This window comes from Emys orbicularis, chromosome 4 (assembly GCF_028017835.1).
Source record: "Emys orbicularis isolate rEmyOrb1 chromosome 4, rEmyOrb1.hap1, whole genome shotgun sequence".
Taxonomy (NCBI): Eukaryota; Metazoa; Chordata; order Testudines; family Emydidae; genus Emys; species Emys orbicularis.
This window is the reverse complement of record NC_088686.1, coordinates 153,303,840-153,324,427: the sequence shown is the minus strand read 5'-3', so window position 1 is coordinate 153,324,427 and position 20,588 is coordinate 153,303,840. Positions and strand designations below refer to the sequence as shown.

The 20,588-nt window shown below is 49.6% G+C and overlaps 1 protein-coding gene across 1 annotated transcript in view; it reads right to left on the bottom strand.

The window, feature by feature from the left end:
- LOC135877935 (zinc finger protein 91-like) overlaps nt 1–19,731 on the bottom strand; it is a 53,725-nt gene extending 33,994 nt beyond the window's left edge. Inside the window, 5 exon segments of the mRNA XM_065403456.1 lie at nt 11,451–12,450; nt 14,518–14,634; nt 17,094–17,220; nt 17,989–18,089; nt 19,656–19,731. Of these exon segments, the coding sequence (XP_065259528.1) occupies nt 11,451–12,450; nt 14,518–14,634; nt 17,094–17,220; nt 17,989–18,089; nt 19,656–19,731 (1,421 nt within the window).
- Nucleotides 19,732–20,588: the final 857 nt, after the last annotated feature.

Here is a 20,588-nt window from a genome sequence, read left to right as displayed (position 1 = left end):
AGGTGAGGCATCAAGGGAACCCAGACATTTCACAGCTGTGAGTAAAGATAAATAAGTCCTTAGTTACCCAAGGAAACGAGGGCCCGGTAATGCCTCAGCATTTGGTCCCGATACAGTTGCTTCTCTGGCTGGGATAAGAGCTCCCACTCCTCCCGGGTGAAATACAGAGCGACGTCCTCAAACACCACCTGGAGCTGCTGGCACAAGCGTTACACACTCAGCACCTTCCGCTCCAGCCCCCAGCCCGGAGTCTCAGCAGGGGACGCGGTTTCTAGGGGAGCGTCTCCCAGGGAACCCCCAGCCCAGCAGTTGTGACCCAGGGAGACTCTTCCCCCCGCACCCCGCACAGCTCCCCCAGGGACTCAGGGCGCCGAATCCCAGGGCCGGGAACAGGCTCCTCCCCCCCGCCGGAGTCCCGCCTCCGCCCCAGGCCTGTGCTCAGCCCCGCTCCCGCCCCGGCTCAGGCGCCTCCGGGCTCCTCTGCCCGGCCGGGGCCTCGCTCGGGGGAAGGGGCCGCGCTCGGCCCCGCGTGTCCGCCCGGCCAGGGCCCCCCAGCCCCGGGGCCTCAGAGCCGCTCCCCGACCCCAGCGCTCCGGCTGCTGCAGCCCCCAGCCCCGGGGTCACTAGCGCGGGAGGGACCCGGGTCCCGGCCCCCCTCGGCCCCCAGCCGGGACCAGCCAGTGCCCGGCCGGGGAGTCCCCGCCCCGCGTCCTACCTGCGCCGGCCCCGCTGCAGCCATCGCCGGGCTCGGCCCCGGCCGCTTCCTCCGGGCAGCGACTTCCCGCCCCGCGGCTGGTGCCTCCCCGGGGCCGCCTCTCGCCCTGCACACGGGCCGGGCTGGGACCCAAGGGGCCGGGCTAGCCCGGGAAGGCCCCGCCTCTGGCCCGCTCGCTGAGCGCTGCGGGACGCGCCGGCTCCAGCCCTGCTGCGCTCCCCGCGCCTGCGCTGCCAGCTCCAGCAGCCGGGCCGGGGGATTTCCCATTTCAGCCCGAGGCGCTAGCAGCCCTGCGGTGGGGATCAGGGTCGTTGTGTTAATGTGTGTAGGCCACGCGCACACCCTGTGTACCCTGCAGATGCACAGAAACAATTTATAAATGCGCCTTAGTGTAGTTCCATTTCAAAGGAGACAAGATCCACATGCTTTAAGGAACAGTGAATGTGCATCAGGTTGTGGCTGCGCCCAGCAAGCTAGTTGAGGGTGGATCACATCGCAGTGCCGCGAATCTACTGCCCTAGGCAGCTGCTTAACTTGCCCAGGCTTGGTGGGTATTGCGCAAGAATAAAGCTGGGGCAAGAAGTGGCATGGCCAGCTGCTTGAGAACAGGCAAACAGCCCAGGGACGTGGTGACCCAAGACATACTTGATCAGTCACTGTGACAGCCACAGACAGCCCATGTCCTCACGCCAGAGCCATTTGTAAAGTGGGAGGGGTGGTGGTGGCATGAGTCTTGTGATATTTGGGTGATATTCCTGAAATCCCCAGTTCCTGGAATTGTTTATGCCAAAACCTTCACTGTCTTTTCAAAAAAGGATAAGCCCTGAGGCTTGAGAGAAAACCTTGGAAATGCAACCCCTAATGGCTATGAAACAAAGCAAATAAACAAAACCTATTTTGTAGGGGCTCATGGTTTTTAAACTGACTTGATTTTTTGAGGCTTGGCTCACTGTTTTTGGACATGTGCAGTGGGCAATGCTGTGCTAGTTACTGTTTAGGGAAGGATTCATTTACTTTGCTTTTGCTTTAGTTTACAGGTAGATTTTTAAAGGCAAATACAATATTTTCAAAGACTTTGAGGCTAGAAGGGGCCATTTTGCCCATCCCCTCTGGCCTCCTTTGTAACCCAGGCCAGATAATGCCCCCAGCAGTTCCTGCCTATGGCTCAGTATCTTGTGGTTTCAAGTATCAGAGGGGTAGCCGTGTTAGTCTGAATCTGTACAAAGCAACAGAGGGTCCTGTGGCACCTTTAAGACTAACAGAAGTATTGGGAGCATAAGCTTTCGTGGGTAAGAACCTCACATCTTGCATCTGAAGAAGTGAGGTTCTTACCCACGAAAGCTTATGCTCCCAATACTTCTGTTAGTCTTAAAGGTGCCACAGGACCCTCTGTTACTTTAAGTAACTTTCAAGCACCTACAACAGATGATAGAGCACCCCAAAACAATAGTTACCCCAAAGGTCTGGAGTGGTTAACAACAGCCTTCCGGTGGCCTGCCTACCATCTGCTGCTGCTGACTGTAGCACGTCAAGACTCACCAGTGGGGCACCTCCTGCTAGTTGCTCCTGGGAATTAGCTCAAGTCCAGCCCTGGAGCACCCTTTGCAAGTGGTGACTCGCCCACTGTTGCCTTCTCCACCATCTGGGACCCGCGTTGCTCCCCAGCTTGCAGCATCCTCTTCAGAGCACAGCCCTCTGGCTATGTCCCAACTCAGTTCTCCCCCCTTCCAGGGGAAATCAGCCATCCTCAGTTCCGCCCCATGCCACCATGGGTAACTGTGGCCACTTAGTCTAGCCCATCTCATAGGGGTAAGCTGCCATCCTTCTAGTTGGCCACTCCCACTAGCAGCCAGCAGGGCAAAGGGGGGAGGGGGTGAAGAGAAGGAGGACCAGGCCCACCCACTACTCTGAGCCCCGGCCTAGGGACCCTTGAGCGGCAGCCACTTGCTGCCTTCCTCCATTCCCCTTTACTGCCTTCATTCCCTGGGCCACTTCCCCAGAGCCCTTGCACCCACTCAGCTCTCGTATCTAGGCCCAAAGTCTGGCAGGGGTCAGCTGGAGCTGCTCTATCCAGGGTACTGCTCCTTCCACCAGGAGCCAGTCCTCCTCCAGTGCTAGTCAGAGTGAGACTGATCCCTTGTTTGATCAGCAGCCCTTTTATAGGGCCAAGCCTGGCCCTGATTGGCTGCCCACAGGCCCTTTCTGATTGGCTGCCCATCTGCGCAGCCTCTCTGGCTTGCTTTAACCCTTCTCTCCATCGAGTGGGGCAGCTTCCCCACTATACTGACCTTAAGATGGGTTCACAGCAGAGTCCACCCAACTGAGACCTTTTTACCTTTTTATGCTTGTAAGTATCACGTAGCTTGTCAATCACCAATAACCGCTAAGCAAGCAGTTTGTTAAACAAGTTTCAAGCCGTTATTTATAAAAAATATGTTGTTGCAAAGTCTGCAGTATTGTAGATCCAGACAAACACAGCAGAAGTCAGATATAGAGAGACGCCCTGTCTTTCAAAACGCTATACTTCAGCAGTTTTTAAGAAGACAGGATGGTGCCGGATCATGCTCAAGTCTCGTGGTCACTCCCCCTCCCCTCCCGCCTAGTTATCCTAAGGCTGCTACAAAGGCCTTGCAGCTGCTTTTGGCAATAAGCATAATAATCAATATTCCAGTTACCGGCAGTGCCCTAAGCACTTTGCTGGGCTGTTAAAATCTTCCCTTACACCAACAGCCTGTCTACAGCCCCATGCTGGCTTCCCCCAGCCTTGTTTACAAACACCGAGATGCCCCCAACACACTCCTAGTCCTGAATTTTCCCCATACTGTGCACTCTGTAATGTCCAGCTCTCTCCTGGACAGTTCGAAGAACTAATAATGTTTGCTTGTTCCTCTAAAGCCCCAAAAGCACATCATATCTCAACTTACCTGGGGAAAATGCACCCTTCCCTTTAAAACACAGCACTGACTTCATTTATAGTGAACTTTAGACAAATTTATTAACAAAATATACAAGGTTAAGTGAGCTCAAGGATAAGGAATGAAGGTAGAAAATTACAAGTAAAACCAAACAAAACATGCTTTAAACAGTCTAAAACTTAATCTACCAGGCTTTGTTCAAGATGGTTTCTCTCACCAGTCATCCTTCTTCCCAGCCATGGCTGATTTTCCTTTAGTCAGGTCTGACGGTGCCCCCCATAAGACTTTATGAAAATATGCTTATGAATGTATATATGACATAACTAGAATATATTTTATGCTACATATGCCATGTAACATATCTCTGTAAAGGTTATGATCTACTGAATTTTAATCCTATTTGTATGCATGTATCATTTTTGTATTAGAAGTTATGAATATTGGCTGTGTACTGGCTTGATTTTTAAGTAGCCTTAAGCCTTGGCTACACTCGCGGATTCACAGCGCTGCCGCGGCAGCGCTGTGAAGCGCGAGTGTAGTCACGTCTCGCAGCGCTGCAAGTACTCCACCTCTCCGAGGGGAATAGCTTGCAGCGCTGCGAGGGAGCGTGCAGCGCTGCAGGCGCTGATTACACTGGCGCTTTACAGCGCTGCACTCGCTGCGCTCAGGGGGGGTGTTTTTTCACACCCCTGAGCGCAGCAAGTGCAGCGCTGTGAATTGCCAGTGTAGCCAAGGCCTTAGTAAAGCATTTGGTCAGCTTCTTGAGAAAGGAATGTGCAAATTAAGTGCCCAATCAAGACGCACTTAAGGGACAATGGATCTTGGAAGGCTCCAATCCACATAAGAAGTCTACATGAGGACGTTCAAGGTAGCAGGTAAGCAATGGCTGCTGCCTGTAAAAACTGAGTCATGCTTGGACATGTGACTTGCCCCTGTGACTCCAAAACTCTATCTTGGAGCTGGATTTTGCATAGGAGAGAGGAGGGGGTCTCCACCCACAAGAGAAAGTCTATTTAAGCCTGTGGGAGACCCCTCCATTTTGTCTTCAGCTGGCTAAAGAGCTAGTTTCTCCACCCCTAAGGTGTGTTAATACCGGGGGGAGGGGGAGCAAACAGCTGTGCATATCTCTCTATCAGTGTTATAGAAGGCGAACAATGTATGAGTTGACCCTGTATAAGCTTTATACAGGGTAAAACGGATTTATTTGGGGTTTGGACCCCATTGGGAGTTGGGCATCTGAGTGTTAAAGACAGGAACACTTCTTAAGCTGCTTTCAGTTGTCTGCAGCTTTGGGGCACGTGGTTCAGACCCTGGGTCTGTGTTGGAACAGACTGGCGTGTCTGGCTCAACAAGACAGGGGGCTGGAGTCCCAAGCTGGCAGGGAAAGCAGGGGCAGAAGTAGTCTTGGCACATCAGTTGGCAGCCCCAAGGGGGTTTCTGTGATCCAGCCAGTCACATTAGGATCTTCCACAAAAGTGAAAGATCTTTGCCTAAGCAGGCTTCTCCCCTATATTCAGTTCCAGAGACTTCAACCCTCCCTGTGTTGAAGGACCCATCTTTCTCAGCTTGCAAGAGCTCTGCCCTCTTGAGTTTGACTAGCAATGAAGGCCAAAAGGTGGCTTCTGTCCTTGCTTATATCTTTCAAAGTTAAATGAACTTGTTTCAAGAAGCAGGATGACCTCATGCTGTTCTTCCGTTCCTGTGAGCTTCCCATCCCTCTGTATGTAAATGGAGCTTCCATTGTTTTCTTTTCCCCATGTTTAATTTACATAGGAGACGCCTGTCTGGGAGGGAACCTGTTTCTTCCTGTTTGGCCACAGACTTTAAAACATAGTATTGTTAAGTACCCACATTTCCTCATATAGTGTTAATACAGACATTTCATTATGATTTTAATCACCAGGGTGTCATTAGCTTTCAGAAAAGACCTCACTCTGTACACTTTTATAATACAGTAGCCTTTCAGCTGATTCAATTGCTCATCACTTGAGGTTGAGCCCACATCTTTATAGTCCTGTAAATCTTTTAAATGGGTTCTGCCGAGGGTCACCCCTCAAAGTAAAGCTTATTCAAGCTGTGAGGAAGGTAACGTGGAGTCTGGTGAGGAAGGAAGCTCCATGCTCTTTCTTCCCTCACTTGTACTTGCTGAAATGCAAACTGTTCTGTTTCCTGCCATCTCCTCCCCCTGCTGCCTTGATGGCCCTGTTTATGGCTTAAATGTAAACTGAGGTAAACACACATTCCTCTCTTTAGGACAGACCTGGGTAACCACTCCCCTGACATACCTGGCTTACTCACACTTTAGTCATAATTCCAAAACTCTGAATACCCACTGCGTCCATACCTCACGCAAGAACATTAATGATCAGGTCGTTATTCATTATCAAATGATACCTCACAAGGCCTATGTTGTGCAAAGACTATTACACTGGTGTGTAGGGTGGGAACAGAGGGGTGCTTATGATTAGTGTCAGTGTCCTAGTACAAAATAGGAGCAGCCAGACTCTCTTATCTGGGACACTGGGCAGGAGGAGGCCACATCTATCCACATCCCTTGAAGGTGGAATCCATTGTTAACTGGCCTATACTCCAAACTAAAAAGCAAGTCCAGTTTTTTAGAGGCTTGGCTAATTACTACTGCAGATGTGTAAGTGGTTTCAGTGAGACTGCGGCTGCTCTCACAGGCTAGTGCAAAACACCAAAACCAAGTGAAGTAGCGTGAAAAGAGGCTCTGACAAGGTAAAAATGATCCTGTCAGGAAAGCCCATTGTGGCCAGTCCAGAAGTTATGGGCTAATGCAGGAGTGGGTGGGTGAGGTTCAGTGCCTGCAACGTGCCATTCCATTATGCAAGGTTTTTTTTAATCACACTCTTCTTACAAAGACAAACTTTAGTTCTATCCTAGTCTGGGTGAGTGATTTTGCTACCAGAAAGGGACTATGGATCCTTCAATATGGATTCTTCTTCCACTCAAGCTTATCTGCTAATGGAGTCGCAGGACTGAACTGACACTAATTCTCAGTAGAATTTAGAAATTTAGTCAAATTACTTCATTATCAAGAAATGTCAATTCATTTCAGGGGCACAATGCCCAGGGATACTCAGAGCCAAGCTTGTACAGGCACAAGACTACACCACGTTAAAACCAAAACCTAACATGCAGGGAATGATTTTGAAGCTATTCTACTTTCTCTAGATTTTAACCAGTTCTATAACCATACATTTAAATAGTGGTAAAAATCTTTATCTCACAAGTTAATTCAAAGCTCCTTCCCCTCTGTCTAAGAAGCTGTCAATTTTCTTGACTGGAAAAATCTGTAGGATTTCTAAGCTGAACTCTTTGAAACATTCAGGCATGGTCAACACCTAAAACTTAGATATAAAAATGTCACACCCTGCGCAACTTAGTTAGGTCAACCTTACTCCCACTGTAAATGCAGTTAAGTCAATGGAAGAATTCTTCCATCTACCTTGCTACTGCCTCTCAAGGGGGTGGAGTTACTACAGAGACGGGGAAAACCCCTTCCCTCGCTGTGGTAAGTACAATGCTACACTGTGCTACTGTAGCACTTGTAGCGTAGACATGCCCTCAGGGTTTCTTGCAGTAACTTTTGCTGTTTCCTGTTCTAAATAGAACATAGCCGCTGTCAGCATAGCAGACAAAGACAGAAGGAAAGCCACCTCCCTGAATGACGTTAGCTACATTGACAGAAGCACTCTAGTTAGCATAATGAGTTTCTCCAGCCTCCAGTGATCTCAACTGAGGCTTGGTCAACATTTGAAAGTTATATTGGCACAGCTACGTTGGTCAGGGGTATGATGAAAAAAAAAAAAAAAACCCACATCCCTGACTAACACAGCTATTTAGACAAAATCCCAATATAGACACAGCTACCTCCGTGGAAGAGTACTTTTGTCAGCATAGTTAACGCTTCAAAATTAGGGCTGTCGATTAATCACAGTTAACTCACACGATTAACTAAAAAAAAATTAATCACGATTAAAAAAAAAAAAAAATCACACTGTTAAACAACAGAATCCCAACTGAAATTTATTAAATATTTTTGGATGTTTTTCTACATTTTAAAATATATTGACTTCAATTACAATCAGAATACAAAGTGTACAGTGCTCCCTTTATATTTTTATTCCAAATATTTGCACTGTAAAAACAAACAAGAAATCATATTTTTCAATTCACCTCATACAAGTACTGTAATGCAATCTTTGTTGTGAAACTTACAAATGTAGATTTGTTTTTGTTACATAACTGCACTCCAAAAATAAATTAATGTAAAACTTTAGAGCCAAATGTCCAATCAGTCCTACTTCTTGTTCAGCCAACCGCTAAAACAAAAAAGTTTATTTACATTTACGGGAGATAATGCTGTCCGCTTCTTATTTACAATGAACACCTGTTCTCACTTTCAGGTGTCATATGGCACTTTTGTAGCCGGCATTGCAAGGTATTTACATGCCAGATATGCTAAACGTTTGTATACCCCTTCATGCTTCGGCCACCATTCCAGAGGACATGCTTCCATGCTGATGATGCTCATTAAAAAAATAATGCATTAATTTAATTTGTGACTGAACTCCTTGGAGGGAAAATTGTATGTCTCCTGCTCTGTTTTACCTACATTCTGCCATATATTTCATGTTATAGCAATATCGGATGATGACCCAGCACATGTTCATTTTAAGAACACTTTCACTGTAGATTTGACAAAACGCAAAGAAGGTACCAATGTGAGATTTCTAAAGATAGCTACAGTACTCGACCCAGGGTTTAAGAATCTGAAGTGCCTTAAAAAAATCTGTGAGGGACAGGGGGTGGAGCATGCTTTCAGATGTCTTAAAAGAGCAACACTCCGATGCAGAAACTACAGAACCCAAACCACCAAAAAAGAAAATCAACCTTCTGCTGGTGGCACCTGACTCAGATGATGAAAATGAACATGCATTGGTCCACACTGTTTTGGATCATTATCGAGCAGAACCCGTCATCAGGATGGACGCATGTCCTCTGGAATGGTGATTGAAGCATAAAGGGCCTTTAGCACATCTGACACATACGTATCTTGTGACGCCGGCTACGACAGTGCCATGCGAACATCTGTTCTCACTTTCAGGTGACATTGTAAAGAAGAAGCGGGCAGCGTTATCTCCTGCTAATGTAAACAAACGGGTTTCTTTGAGCAATTGGCTGAACAAGAAGTAGGACTGAGTGGACTTGCAGGATCTACAATTTGACATTCTTTTATTTTTGAATGCAGGTTTTTGTGTACATAATTCTACATTTCTAAGTTCAACTTTCATGATAAAGAGATGGCACGACAGTACCTGTAATGGGGAAATTGAAAAATACAATTTCTTTTGGTTTTTTTTTTTTTTTTTTTACATGCAAATATTTGTAATCAAAAATAAATCTGAAGTACATTTTGTATTCTGGGTTGTAACAGAAATCAATATATTTGAAAAAGTAGAAAACATCCAAAAAGATTTAAAGAAATCGTGTTCTATTATTAACAGCATGATTAACCACACGATGAATCGCGATTAATTTTTTTAATTGCTTAACAGCGCTATTGAAGATCAAAGCGATCGAATAAGCCCTTTCGTCGATTTAGCAACAATCTACACTGTGGTGCTATGACTGCAGAGCCATAGATGTGCTGCTGTCGCCTGCATATGCTCAACATTCGGGAAGTTGGTGTTCCTACCCCAGCAGAAACACCTCTTCTGTCAGCATACACTCCATCTATACTAGGTAACTATGCTGGCATAGCCCCATCAACATAGGCTCTATAGTGTAAACCTAACCTGTTAGTGATGCAGTGTAACTTCTAGACAACTCATGACTAGTGTAATACAAAGACACATCACAGATTTTAGTCGTCCAGAGGGTTTTAACCCGGATATGAAGCATTTAGTTTAAACACAACCACAACAACAATTGGATAAACAATACATGGAGATTTCACTAGGAGGGTGGTGAAGCACTGGAATGGGTTACTTAGGGAGGTGGTGGAATCTCCATCCTTAGAGGTTTTTAAGGCCCGGCTTGACAAAGCCCTGGCTGGGTTGATTGAGTTGGTGTTGGTCCTGCTTTGAGCAGGGGGTTGGACTAGATGACCTCCTGAGGTCCCTTCCAACCCTGATAGTCTATGATTCTATGATAAATGTCATTTTGCTATATGTATCAGTTGGAGTTGGCATGGAAGGGACTTCTCCAGCTCAGCTTCACCACTGCGATGGCTGGCTCTAGAGACAGAGAGGGAGTTCATTCAGGTGATTCACTCAAGGTGCTGGGACAGCCATCCGCCTGTTCTCTGCGGGGATTTCTCAGTGGTGCTTGTCAGCGACCAAATTTCAGTTGTTACCCAGTACGAGGCGCTCAACCTGGCCAGGCAAGTATGCTCCCACTCACCAGCACTGTCATGCAGATGTTTCTATTTCAGGGAGTAGGACATTTTATACCTTTTCTGATGGGCAAAGCTAATGTGGCCCAATCAGGAAGTGATCCGGACTCATGGCAAAAAAAAGTCCAGCCAGGATATGAGTTATGGCCCTTCTCATCGTCCAATGAGGAAACGAGGCCTCTTGCAACTCCTGGAGAAAACTCCAGTGTCTTTGTGTAAAACACTTTGTGCCATCTTCACTTAGGTCAGACACGCTAGGCCATGCACTGAACAGCTGCTGGCTCAGCTCCAGTCAGTAATCTATTTCTGCAAGTTCCTTTCCGTGGGCCCCCTGCTCCGTGCTCCTTTGGCCCACTGTGTCTGACTCCATGCTCTTTCCATCTTAGCTGTCTGCAGCAATGTTCTGGAAGTTAGAATAAAGTCTCTTCCCCCTCCTGGATGGCTCTGTCCTTGGGTAGTAGTTCATAACGCAGCCATATACAGTCATTTGATTCACTTGCTTGGTCCACCAGCAACAGGAGAGAACAGTTAGTGAAATAACACAAGACCGCTCTATGCACCTCCATACCAGGACTTGTTTCCTACACCTCAGTGACCAGGTCAGTAGGATCACTTCATATGTGACCGTCTCTCTGGGCACCTGCCAGTCACAAAGTTCATCAGGCCTCATAATCAATTAGGCCTTAGAGAACATTTTGGTTGGTTCACTTTAAAGATTTACTTTTCACGTTGGCTTCTCCCCATGCCAACAGAATGGATCAGCTTCTTTAATATGAAATATAGTTAGACCTTGGTTAAAGATTCGTTATATATTTCTTATTGATCACATTTCTATTTAAAATAGACAGCACGAGCAGTTCCTGAGTCTTCTTTCAATCACACAGACAGGCTGTCCCACCCCGTCCCTCAGACCAATCAACGCTGAGATGGGACGGCAAATCCCACCTCTGGAGTGTCCTGGCTGGAACTGATGGTTGTGGGGGGAAGTTCCTGGCTGGGTCCCAGTTAGAGAGGGTGTGTGTGTGTGTGTGTGTATATATATATAAAATATAAAAGAGAGAGACAGGTGGATCCTAGCTAGATGGCAGGGCAGGGCGTGTCCTGGCTGGATCCCAGCTAGATGGGGTGGGAGGGTCACACTAATGGAGTAGGCCATGACCAATTGCTCTGAAGGCACAATAAGCTTATGGGCATCTCCACAATCCATCTGCCCGCCCTTTCCCCACAGTGCTCAGCCTAATTCCCTTCCTTGCCCCCATATGGACTCTCCGCTGGGCATCATGGAGACAGGACCACAGCCTGGTCTGCATCTACTGGAGCTGTGCCAAACCCACCGGCCCCCAGAAGCCCCTCAGGTCCTGGTAACGGTAGAGAAGCATTAGCATGTGTGGCTAGGTGCCTGGTAAGGTTTGCCTGTTGGCTGAAGTCCTTGCCGCAGGTGGTGCAGCGGTATGGCTGTGCCCCGGTGTGCGTGCGCTGGTGCTTGGTCAGCGTGCTGGCGTTGCTGAAGCCCTTGCCGCAGTCAGCGCAGCGGTACGGCCGCTCCCCAGTATGTGTGCGCCAATGCTGGGTCAGGGTGCTGGCGTTGCCGAAGCGCTTGCCGCAGTCAGTGCATCGGAACGGCCGCTCCCCGGTGTGCGTGCGCCGGTGCTGGGTCAGCGTGCTGGCGTTGCTGAAGCCCTTGCCGCAGTCGGCGCAGCGGTGCGGCCGCTCCCCGGTGTGCGTGCGCCGGTGCTGGGTCAGCGTCCAGGCGTTGCCGAAGCTCTTGCCGCAGTCGGCACAGAGGTAGGGCCGCTCCCCGGTGTGCGTGCGCCGGTGCCGGCTCAGCGAGGCGGCATCACTGAAGTCCTTGCTGCAGTCGGCGCAGTGGTATGGCCACGCCTGGGTGTGCGTGCGCCGGTGCCGGTGCAGTGACTTGGCCCAGCAGAAGCTCTGGCCGCAGTCAGCACAGCGGTACAGCTGCTCCCCAGTGTGCGTGTGCTGATGTGCTGACAGGTGTGAGAGCTGAGCGAAGTCCTTGCCGCAGTCGGCGCAGCGGTAGGGCCGCTCCCCGGTGTGCGTGCGCCAGTGCTGGTTCAGTGCGGAGGCTCTGATGAAGCCCTTGCCGCAGTCGGCGCAGCGGTACGGCCGCTCCCCGCTGTGCGTTCGCCGGTGCTGGGTCAGTGCGGAGGCGTTGCTGAACCTCTTGCCGCAGTCGACACAGCCGTGGGATTGCTGCCCCGCGGCAAGCCTCTGGTGTGTAGCCAGGTCCGGTCTCTGGCTGAGTCCATTCCCACACTCGGCATGGGGATTGACTCCATCCTGTCCACGGTTTCCCCCGTGGACCGTGGGATCCAGCTTTCCTCTCACACTCTCCCCACATTCAGACCGTCTCCTCGTTCCTCCCGGGATCCCGTGCCCTGCTGGAGAGAGCAGAGGGAATCCTGGTGTTGGCTCACGGTTAAGTTTGCAGGTTTGTCAAAGTGAGAAAAATCTCATCGATAGCTCAATTTTCCCGTGACTTGTCTGTGACTCACAACGCAATAGTGACTCCTGTCCCACGGGGCTGGGCCCAAAGCCCTGCACCAGGCAGTGTAACCTGGCATCCAGGGCCAAAGTGCCACTCACATTTGCCCCTCTGTCCCACCCATGACAGATCAAACGTGAGCCCCACGGGATAGGAACTGTTGCTGTGGGGTGTGGGCAGGGAATCAGGACAAGCCCTAGAGCCAGGAGCTCCAGGGACTAACACTGTGGGGTGAGTACGGGGCAGGCTCACTCGAGTCTCCCCCCAGCCCCAAAGCCTCTCCACACCAGGCCAGGATTAGGGTCACGGTGCTGGGTGGAGGGTGCTGCTGTGAATGGTCGGTGCCATTTGATACAAAATGCTGTGACAAATCTGCAGCCTGACTTATGGTGGTTCTACCCTAACTTGTTTGTGCAGCACCTAGCACCTGCTCCCACATGAGCATGCACCTCGTGTCTCATTTTATGCTTAAATTGTAGAGTGCCCAGGAAACTGGTACAACACAGCCCTGATCCAGGACCAGGACCCCTACAGGCGAATGCAGGACAAACAGGGTCCGGTTTTTCTTTTCAAACTGATTTAGTTTTTATTTCAATCAGAGGATTTTATGTTGTTGGTTCTTCACTTTCCCCCCATTTTGTCGCATGAGGCCTGCTCCCCCGTTTTGGTACTGTTTTAACTATACCACTTTGAAACCAGTTTAGTTAAAGGGCTACAGCCCTCTAATGTGGACACAGTTAGACCAGTATAAAGGTGCTTAGAACAACACCGCTTATTCCCGTGGGGGAGTGAGTCCTTTTCAAGAAGTCATTCCCCCTGGGCCTGATGTTTCATTTCTTGTGCAAAACTAAACTGGAAGTTTGTTTTTTCTTGCCGGTGTGGGGGAAGGGACAAATTACTCAGGATTTATGTGATGTAACCTGAAACTACTTTTGTATTGTTTTACAAGCCAATCAATGGATATTGTTAAGCGGGAAGGTGTTCATGGCTCCTACAGAGTGGGCCTGCGATCTACAGACAAGCACAGACCTCATTTAGACTGATGGCCGAGCTAAACATTAGCACTGAAGCAATGTTAGTTTGAAGTGTCAAAGGGTTTGTGCCACTGAGGGAGCAGGAAGAGAGGGGGAATGAGAGAAAGGTTGTCCCACTGCGCTCCCTCCCGTAGATCCTAGACCTGGGGTCAATGCCACCGTGCCCTTCCCATATTGCCGGGAGTCCTGGTTAAATGGCAGGGGGAAATGGCTCAGAACTCTTGCCCTAGAATGAGTCCTATCTGCAAGGAAGCCTAGAAGAGAGCTTTGTCGACTATGGACCAGAAGACCTGTCTCACCCCCCAGCTCTACAGAGTCTGATCCCCTGACACACACACAGGGATGTTAACCTCACGGCCTCACAGCCCTCCCCATTACACAGAGGGTGAAACTGATGCACAGGGAGCGCTGTAGTGATGCACTTCAGGAAATGAATCTAGAACTTATGAATCCACTCCAATGCGCCAATCCAATGCGCTACCTCTGTGTAAACACAGCCCATGTCCTTCCCTCAGGAGAGCTCTCTCTTTCCCTCAGCACCCCTCAAATCCCCCACCACACTGTCACATACCACTATCCCATTCCTCATCCCATCTCATCACCTCCCCATCGCCAATTCACGTCTCTTTCACTGCTTTGAGGCCCCATCTCTCTTAGGTCCCATCCCGGGTCATAGATATCAAGCCCAGAGAAGCCCACTGTGCTCATCCAGCCTGGCCTCCTGCCTAACCCAGCCAGAGAAATTCCCCAGCAATTCCTGCCTCCGGCCCAGTAACTGCTGGCTGAGTTAGAGCAGGGCTATGAGAGAGAGATGCCCCATCTCCACCGACAGACTCCCAGTGATGGAGAATCCATCCCGTCCCTAAGGAAGGTGTTCCAGTGGTGAATTCCCCTCCCTGTTAAGGGATTGGGTTACAGTGATTCACCTCGGGAGGGGCTCTCAGGCCCTGAGCTTTCCCTGGAGTTCTCGGCATCCTGGATCCAGAGCTCTGCCTCCCCTACCTCGATCCGGTGGATTAAGTCCGGTGTGGAACCTGAATAGCCTGTTTGGGGGGGAAAGAATCAGTTTTATTACTAAGGTCTTGTCTACACTACACAGTTTTGTTGACAAAACAGTGGAGGTGTACACACTACAATGCGACTTTTGGTGACAAAAACTGTTTTGGTGATCAAATAAAACCATCTCGATGAGAGGCTTTTTGAGGCAAAGTTTTAGCGACAAAGTGTCAGTGTAGACACTGTGCTTCATTATGTCGCTGTAAATGGCCACTGAGTGGATGATAAAAGTAATGGAGGAGCAAACAGAGATGCTGAAGTCCCTAATCATGCTCCATTTTGAACAGATACATGCTCGCCTCCCCCGGCAGCCGCTTCAGAACGGTTTTCCATACCCTCCCCAAACATCTGCACATTCCATCTAAATTACATTAAAACAATGTAATATCGGCAGGGCCGGCTCCAGGGTTTTGGCCGCCCCCAAGCAGCCAAACAAAAACAAAACAAAACAAAAAAGCCGCGATCGCAATCTGCGACGGCAATTCAGCGGGAGGTCCTTCGCTCCAAGCAGGAGTGAGGGACCGTCCGCCGAATTGCCGCCAAACAGCTGGACGTGCCGCCCCTCTCCGAAGTGGCCGCCCCAAGCTCCTGCTTGGTCAGCTGGTGCCTGGAGCCGGCCCTGAATATCGGGCTGTTAAGAAGACTCCTGTCTTAATAGCACCCACCATCACCAGCTAAAGAAACAGATCTTACGACAGTTAAAGAAAACTTTGTCTGATAGCATTCTGTCTGGTAAGGAATCACTTATCAACAGTTGTGGGTGTGAAATCTCTACTTTGTTTTACCTTTACGGTCCCTACTTCTCTATTGTTTATCTGTATGGTTTCTGTCTGGTTCTTTGATTGTTTCTGTCTGTTGCATAATTAATTTTACATTTAAATCAACGAAGGTATGATTGGGTAAAGAATTGTTTCCCAATATGTTAAGATTGGTCAAAGACTTATTTTGTAGTACTTTACTTTAAAATGATTGGGTAAAGGTACAGCTAAGCGGGACTCAAGTTTCACTATATAAACTGGGGTCCAACAGGAAGTTCTTTGGAACCAGCTCCAGAACACAGCCTAAAGATCAGAGCTGCCAGACCTCAACACCCCCAGAAACTGGAGTCCCCAGACAACCTGATCCTGGTGGCCAGCAGGAAAAGTTTGTCTGCCTTATTGGGAGTGGTGAGCATTGTATGCTGAGCGTGAGCATTCCGTTTTGGTGATTGTTAATAAATAGAGATTAAGGATATTACTGTGTAAGGTTCTTTCACTAGTAAAACACACAAACAAACAAACCACAAACATTCAGAGTGTAAAGTTACACCCTGAGGCCTAGGAACTGGGTAAGGGTGGGTGCCTTGAGGCAGAGTTGCTGCCATCGGTGTCTGGGCTGGGATTCCTGGAAGAGGTTGTTTGTTTGCTACCACCGCTGTGCCAGGACTGAGGTACATAATGAAAGTAAACAAGTTACACCACAATTAGCCCCAGGCTCTATAGACCTGAGTTCTCCTCCAAAAGGTGCTGACGAGGGTTGTCCATTAATCTCAGTTAATTTATACGATTAACTCAAAAAAAATTAATTGCAATTAAAAAAAATAATCACAATTAAATGTGCTGTTAAACAATAGAATCCCAATTGAAATTTATTAAATATTTTTGGATGTTTTTCTACATTTTAAAATATATTGACTTCAATTACAACACAGAATACAAAGTGTACAGTGCTCACTTTATACTGTTATTTTTATTACAAATATTTCAGTGTAAAAATGATAAACAAAAGAAATAGTATTTTTCAATTCACCTCATACAAGTACTGTAGTGCAATCTCTTTATCGTGAAAGTGCAACTTACAAATGTAGCATATCTGGCACATAAATACTTTGCAATGCCAGCTACAAAAGTGCCATGTGAACGTCTGTTCTCACTTTCAGGTGACATTGTAAATAAGAAGCGGGCAGCGTTATCTCCCGTAAATGTAAACAAACTTCCTTGTCTTAGTGGTTGGCTGAACAAGAAGTAGGACTGAGTGGACTTTTACGCTCTAACATTATTTTGTTTTTGAGTGCAGTTATGTAACAAACAAAATCTACATTTGTAAGTTGCCCTTTCACAATAAAGATTGCACTACAGGACTTGTACGAGATGAATTGAAAAATACTATTTCTTTTGTTTTTTTATACTGCAAATATTTGTAATAAATAAATATAAAGTGAGCACTGTACATTTTGTATTCTGTGTTGTAATTGAAATCAATATATTTGAAAATGTAGAAAACATCCAAAAATATTTAAATGGTATTCTATTATTAACAGTGCGATTAATTGTGATTAATTTTTTTTAATCGCTTGATAGCCCTAGTACTGACATTTGCCACCACTTGGTGGCACATGGGCAGCCGAAGATTCAAGGGAACCCAGACATTCACAGCTGCGAATAGAAGAAGGGAAATTGGTCCTTACCCAGGGAAACGAGGGCCCGGTAATTCCGCAGCATCTGGTCCCGGTATAGCTGCTTCTCTGGCTGGGATAAGAGCTCCCACTCCTCCGGGGTGAAATACAGAGCGATGTCCTCAAACGCCACCTGGAGCTGCTGGCACAAGCGTTACACACTCAGCACCTTCCGCTCCAGCCCGGAGTCTCAGCAGGGGACGCGGTTTCTATGGGAGCAACTCACAGGGATAACACCCAGCCCAGCAGCTGTGACCCAGGGAGACTCCCCCCGACCCCCCACAGCTCCCCCAGGGACTCGGGGCCCTGCTGGCCGGGGAAAGGAGTCGCCCTCAGCTCCCTATGGGGCTCTGGGGCGGGGCGCTGGGAAGGGCCCGAATCCCAGGGCAGGGAACAGGCTCCTCCCCCCCCGGCCGGAGTCCCCGCCTCTGCCCCAGGCCTGTGCTCACTGCCAGCTCCCTCCCCTTGCTCAGGCACCTCAGGGCTCCATTGTTAGGCCAGGGACTCAGGGGAAAGGGGTCGCACCCGGCTCCGCATGTCCGCCCGGCCAGGGCCCTCCCTTTCCTAGTCCCCAGGGACACTCCCGGCTTTGCGGGTGGTGTCCCGGGGCCCCAAAGCCGCTCCCCGGCCCTCCGGCTGCTGCAGCCCCTGAGACCCCAGGCTACGCTGGTGCAAAGTAGGACCCCGGGCCAGGCCTGGCCCCACCGTGCTAAGCCGCTTCCTACCCCGGGTCAGCGCTTGGCCTGGGTCAGTGCCACCCCCCAGGAGCTGCTGCTGCTGCCCCCAGCCCTGGGGTCAGTAGCGCGGGAGGGATCCGGGTCCCGGCCCCCCTCGGCCCCCAGCCAGGACCAGCCAGAGCCCGGCCGGGGAGTCACTACCCCCAGCAAGCTCCCAACCAGCATCCTACCTGCGCCGGCCCCGCTGCAGCCATCGCCATGGTCTGGGGCAAGGCGGGGTCCGTGGCAGCAGGGAAGGGACAGACCGGGCGTGTCTCTTCAGACAGACAATCTGGAGAACGGAGAAAAGGGGCCTAGTCAGTTCCCAGGGCATCCCCCGAGGAGAGCAGGACCCCGTTATTCTGGGCCTGGGGCAGGTGCGACATTCTCAGTAACATCCCAGGGAGGGGGCTGGGATTAGCCCTCCCCCCCATGCGTGTCACTGCCCTACTAGGGGGGTGGAAGCCCCAGGTTAGCTCAGTTGCAGACCCCCCGACTGCGTTGGCGCTGGCTGGGGGGTCTCTCCAGCCCCCCTCGACTCCGATCCCCCAGCAGCCGCTTTCTCCGGGCAGCGATTTCCTGCTTCCGCGGCTGTTTCTCTCCCTCCCCTGCGCCCCGCTCATCCGCCGATCCCCGGGCTGCAGCGAGGACCCGCCCTGTGCACGGGCCGGGCTGGGGACCCAGGTGTCCGGCCTGGCACGGGAAAGCTCCTCGGCTCCGCCTGCTCCAGGGCGGATTTAGCGCCCCAGCCTTTAACCCTTCCCGCGCCGCGCCGCGCAGACCTATGCGTGCCGGAGAGTCCCGGCTGGGCTGGAGGCGGGAGCCGCCCCGCCCCCTTCTCCAAGAGGCAGGGGCCGGGGGCTCCCTGGGGCTGGAATCGGGGCCAGGCGGGGCAATAGTGGGTCTGGGAACCCAGGAGTCCGGGCGCTGGGACACGTGGGTCAGGTACAATCCCCGCCCCGAGCCAGCCCGGAAGCGAGCGGAGGCTGGAGGCAGCCGCCCTCCCCCACTGGCGTGCATGGGCAGGGCCTTGAAAACAATTCTAAGTAGAAATTACATTGATACAAATTACTTCATTATGCAAATGTCAGTTCCGTTCAGAATGGCCTGGCCTGGAGACAATGAGAGCAAAGCTTGTACACCCACAAGACTATTCCACATTAAACCCGAAATAGACTATTCAGAAAGCTCTTCTAATTTCTCTGGAATTTAACCAGTATTATGTAGGGTGACCTATTTCCCTAAACTGAAAATGGGACTCCGCACACACCCGGGTAAGCGGCGACGCCAGGCAGCCTGGTGGCAGTGCTATCTGATAAGAAGCTCACCAACACAGAGCTGTTAGTCGGGGTGAGAAAGGTCCATGAGAAATCGGGCTTTTCCCATCAGAAAAAAAGCTCAGTGATGTGGGGTGCAGGGGTCACCGTTAGCGTGGTGATGTACAATGAGAAGGGGGGTTGGGGCAGGGGACCCAGGGTCCAGTACACCCTAAAACACCGTTTATCCTCTTGTGTAATGGTCATGACTTTGGGGTCTTGGATGTGAAGACTATGTATGGGGTAAGATATTTCTGTGACCTTTGTTACATGACCTGTAACCCTAAGAATAGCCAGGCTTGCCACTAGAGCGGCAGGCTCTGCCTCAGCCCAGAGTGTGTTACCCACCCAAAATTCTCTGTTATTCACACACTCTAGGGGCACCCACCCCTACCCGTTCCGTGGGCTCAGGCGTAACCTTACACTCTATGGGTTTGCGGGGTCTTTTACCAGTGAAAGAGCCTTACACAGTAATATCCTTATCCTCTATTTATTAATAATCACCAAAACCAGAATGCTCACACTCAACATACAATGCTCACCACTCCCAATAAGGCAGACGAACTTTTCCTGCTGGCCACTCGGGATCAGGTTATTTGGGGACTCCAGGTTCTGCATGGTGTCATTGGCAGAGTGTTGAGGTCTGGCAGCTCTTGAGTTTGGGGCTGTGTCCTGGAGCTGGTTCCAAAGAACTTCCTTTTGGACCCCAGTTTATATAGTGAAACTTGAGTCCTGCTTACTGTACCTTAACCAATCATTTTACTAAAATTTTACTAACCAATCCTAACATATTGTAACGAAATTCTCTAACCAATCCTACCCCACCACCTTCATTGATTTACACCTTGCATAATTAATTATACAGCAGACAGAAACAATCAGAGAACCAGACAGAGATCATACAGACAAACAGTAGAGAAGTATCAGAGGGGTAGCCGTGTTAGTCTGAATCTGTAAAAAGCAACAGAGGGTCCTGTGGCACCTTTGAGAAGTGGGGACCATAAAGATAAAACAATAAAGAAATGAGGATTTCACAACCACAACTATTGTTAAGTGGTTTCTTGCTAGACAGAATGCTATCAAACTAAGTTTTCTTTAACCATCTTAAAATCTGTTTATCTGGTGATGGTAGGGTAACCAGATGTCCCGATTTTATAGGGACAGTCCCAATTTTTGGGTCTTTTTCTTATATAGGCTCCTATTACCCCCCACCCTTGTCCCGATTTTTCATATTTGCTGTCTGGTCACCCTAGGTGATGGTGGGTGCTATTAGAACAGGATCTCCTTCTTAACAGCCTGGTATTACATTGTTTTAATATAACTTAGATGGAATGTGAGGATGTGACTTTCTGCTTCTCAGCTAACGGCTGCTGCTCTTCTAATCTGGCTGCAGACAAAGGCTTTAGGCCTTACAATATGGCTACAGGAAAAGGCCTTATCCTTACAAGTGTACGGCAGGTGCTAGAGGTGCGACA